Genomic DNA, 4380 nt, shown 5'->3' on the forward strand with positions numbered 1-4380 from the left:
CGATTTTGCAGATTCTCATTGATTCAGTCCTTCTCAGTTTCTCACTCAGTCACTCTGTCAGTAACTTCACTAACTTGGTATGTCAGTAACTTCACTAACTTGGTATGTGAATTTATGTTGTGAAATTGGATTGATATTTAATAGTGTGAAATTTTGAAATAGTATAAATTTTGAAATAGTATAAATTGTGAAATTGCCATCACAATGAAATAGTACTTGTTCACTTGTTAAGTGTGTTTAGCCCTGAATAATGTTTCATTTGAGAAGAGTGACACTAGTAGGAGAATATTGAACCAGGGAGTGGAGAATTGGTGGGATGAATTGATTACCTTCTTTAGGAATTTGATTGATCGATGTTTCCATAGGGACGTGTTTCATTTAACTGTAGTAATGTTCACACTCTAGTGCCTTCAACTGTTTAAGAAATTTCTCCATGAATTATAGAAGTCGGAGTTTGAAGAAGTGGAAGAGAAAGATCCCTTCAGCCCCAAGATGCCCATTAAGAAACAAGATGAGTACATAGTTGGTGCTTTTTCTGACTTTAAATGTATAGTTGGGTACAAGATGAGTACATAGCATATTTATGGCTTGTTTAGTTGGGTTTGCTTCTGCCATCACAATGAAATAGTATAAATTTTGAAATTGTGAAATAGTATAAATTGTGAAATTGCATTGTGAATTTGCGATTTGGAAGGTGAATTGATATTGTGAAATTGGATTGATAATGTGAAATTGTGAATTGGATTGTGAAATGTGAATTGCACTTGCGAATTGAAATTGTGAAATTGTGAATTTCTTATCCTTTTGTTATTATGAATTATTCTCACTTACTTCAAGTAATAACTGGATATCAAATGTTTAAATCCAGATATCAAATGAATAGATACTTTCAACGAAAAAGGAACATAGATAGTGTTGATGAGGGGGCATCGAATAATGTGGATGTTGATAAGGGGTTATCGAATGATGTGGAGTTTGATGTCACAAAACTTCCAACTGATCCTGGTTTAAGGATACCCATTTTGGATTACAATGCTAACATCCGAGATGAAGTTCGAAGAGCATATATGTTAAAGGGTCCTTGTCAGCCCCAAGATCATAACTTTCCAAAACGACAATTTGGAGTAACAATTAGACGATTCAATCCTTCGTGGTTTAAAGAGTTCGGTAGTTGGTTGGAGTACAGTGTAGAGAAGGATGCTGCTTATTGTTTGTATTGTTATCTTTTCAGAACAAGTTCTGGAAAGCAAGGTGGAGGTGAGTCTTTTGTTGGCGAAGGTTTTACATATTGGAAAGATAAAAAAAGGCTTCATACTCATGTTGGGCTTCATGATAGTGCACATAATCAAGCTCGCATTAAGTGTGAAGTGTTGATGAATCAAGAGCAACACATTCAATCAGTTTTCTACAAACAGTCAGAACAAGCAAGAAATGCATATGTTACACGCCTTAATGCATCCATTGATTGTGTTCGAGTTCTTTTGCGACGAGGGCACTCATTTCAAGGTCATGATGAATCTGAGGATTCTCTCAATCCAGATAACTTCTTAGTGCAATATCAATTTTTGGCTGCTCATAATGAAGTTATCAATGCCGTCACATTGGGAAATACTCCTCACAATTGCAAATTGACATCACCTGATGTTCAAAAGGATATAGTAAATGTTTGTGCTATTGAAACGATCAATGTTATTATCAAAGATGTTGGTGACTCGCTATTTTCTATTCTAGTTGATGAATCTTGTGATGTGTCAATGAAGGAGCAAATGTCTATTGTTTTACGTTATGTAGACAATAGTGAGCGTGTCAATGAACGCTTCATAGGGATTGAACATGTTACAAGTACTACGGCTCTATCACTTAAGGCTGCAATTGATAAGGTATTTTCTAGATATAACTTGAGTATGTCTAGATTGAGAGGACAAGGTTATGATGGAGCAAGTAATATGCAAGGTAAGTTTAATGGTCTGAAAACACTCATTTTGAATGAGAGTCCATGTGCCTTTTACATTCACTGTTTTGCTCATCAACTCCAACTTGCGCTTGTGGCTGTGGCAAAGAAGAACATCCCTATTACTAACTTCTTTGGTGTGGTTGGGAACGTAATAAATACTGTTGGACCATCTTCCAAACGATGTGATCTTCTTCGAGAAAAACAATTAGACTTTATTGTTGAGGCATTGGAAAAAGGTGAGATTTTAAGTGGACAGGGACTTAATCAAGAAACGGCCCTTCAGCGCTCTGGTGATACACGATGGAGTTCACATTATAATTCTTTGGTCAGCTTGCTTGCCATGTTCTCTTCTGTTGTAGATGTACTCGCAATAATTATTGAAGATGAGTCTTGTTCTTGTGATCAAAGATCTGATGCAACAAATTTATTGGAGTTAATACAAAGATTTGATTTTGCATTTAATCTACAGTTGATGAGAAGTGTGTTGACGATTTCAAATGAACTGTTAAAGGCATTGCAAAGAAAAGATCAAGATATTGTGAATGCAATGCAATTGGTAAGATTGTGCAAACGACGACTCCAAATAATGAGAGACGAAGGGTGGGACTCCTTTTTGGAAGAAGTATGCTCTTTTTGTCAAAAACATTATATTCATGTACCCAACATGGATGATATGTTTTTACGCCTTGCAATTCGTGGTCGCCCTCAGCGTAATTCTCCAGAAATTACAAATTTACATCATTATCGAGTAGATTTGTTCTACTCTGTCATCGACTTACAACTTCAAGAATTGAATGATCGTTTCTCGGAGGTAAATACAGAGTTACTCCTTTGTGTAGCTTGTTTATGCCCACAAGATTCATTTTCTTCTTTTGACAAGAAAATTTTGATTAGACTTGCTGAGCTTTATCCATTAGATTTCTCTGCAGTAGATTGTATTGTACTTAGCGATCAACTTGAGACTTATATTTTTGACATGCGCTCTAACAAAGAGTTTGAAGGGTTGAATGGCCTTGGTGATCTTGCGGAGAAGTTAGTTTTGACAAAGAAAGATAAGGTATATCCATTGGTTTACAGACTTTTGACTTTAACATTGATTTTACCGATTGCTACCGCTACTGTGGAGAGAGTTTTTCTACAATGAGCATCGTAAAGAATAGATTGCGCAATCGGATGGGTGATCAGTGGATGAATGATAGTACTATTGTTTATGTAGAGAGATATATATTTTTGAAGCTCGATAATGAAGTTATTGTACGACGATATCAAAATATGAAAATTCGCAAGGAACAAATTTAATATATAAATTATGTCGTTTTTGGTGTTGTTGTAATATTGTTTTATTTTTTTTATCATCATTAAATCTATGACCAAAACCTCGAAGTTCGACGTCGAAAAATGATGCCCGCACTGGACGTAAATCCTGGCTCCGCCCCTGGTAGTAGCAGCAATATACTGCAGTCTTGGCCTGCATACTGAGACAATTCCCATTCTTGAGCGATCAATTGAAACTCCAGTGATGGATTTGGGCCAAAATCACGCACTTGCTAAATTTTCTGGCTGCATGCAGTTGGGTGATACCTATGCAATGCTCGGGTAGATTGAGAACTCTATTGTGTGTTACACTGCTGGTTTGGAGATTCAACAACTAGTTCTGGGGGACAGTAATCCTCGATTTGGCTTGACTTGCAGGTATCTTGCCGAAGCTCATGTTCAGGCAATGCAATTTGATGAAGCTGAGACGCTTTACCTTATGGCACTCGATATCCATAAAAAGAATGAATCCTCAGCTTCTCCTGAGGAAGCAGCAGATAGGAGACTTTTGGGACTTATTTGTGAATCTAAAGGAGATTATGAAGGTTCCCTAGAACAATATGTTTTAGCAAGCATTGCAATGGCCGCCAATGACCAGAATGCAGACGTGGCTGCCATTGACTCCAGCATTAGCGATGCATATTTATCTTTGGCGCTGTATGATGAAGCTATTTTTTCTTATCAGAAAGCTCTCAATATGTTACAGTTGAACAGAGGAGTAAACCATGTTACAACCCACATTATTTAGTCAAAAGTCAAGAGTTGAATTTTCAAAGTCAAAATCACATAGGGACTTAAATGAAATAAATGACTTTATTGGGACTTAAATTGACTAAAATATTTTATTGGGGTTTATTCTACAATTGACAATATATGAGGGTTATATTGGATACAATTGGAAGTTGAAAATTTACTTATACGTTTTTGGGAAGTTTAGGATTTAAATGTTAGCTCATATTAGAGAAGAGGGAATTTTCTTGCAAATTGGAGTTAGTGGGTTTTTAATGCCTTTGACCATCAATTTTTCTCTCATAAATCACATACACACACACTAGAAGAAAGAAAGTACCGGCAGAGAAGACGAAAAAGGGAAAGAAAAGAGGGAAGAAAAA

General features: G+C 36.2%; 1 protein-coding gene across 1 annotated transcript; it reads left to right on the top strand.

Moving 5' to 3' along the window:
- Positions 1 to 49: 49 nt before the first annotated feature.
- Positions 50 to 4016, top strand: LOC111372887 (zinc finger MYM-type protein 1-like; the record flags this gene model as incomplete). The annotated part of the gene is made up of 5 exons (XM_022995307.1): positions 50 to 102; positions 268 to 384; positions 445 to 557; positions 869 to 3011; positions 3555 to 4016. Coding segments are annotated over 5 exons (2888 nt in total), but the record flags the coding sequence as incomplete, so codon positions are not given.
- Between the last annotated feature and the right edge of the window lie 364 nt (positions 4017 to 4380).

Source organism: Olea europaea, unplaced genomic scaffold, assembly GCF_002742605.1.
Source record: "Olea europaea var. sylvestris unplaced genomic scaffold, O_europaea_v1 scaffold10402, whole genome shotgun sequence".
Classification (NCBI taxonomy): Eukaryota; Viridiplantae; Streptophyta; class Magnoliopsida; order Lamiales; family Oleaceae; genus Olea; species Olea europaea.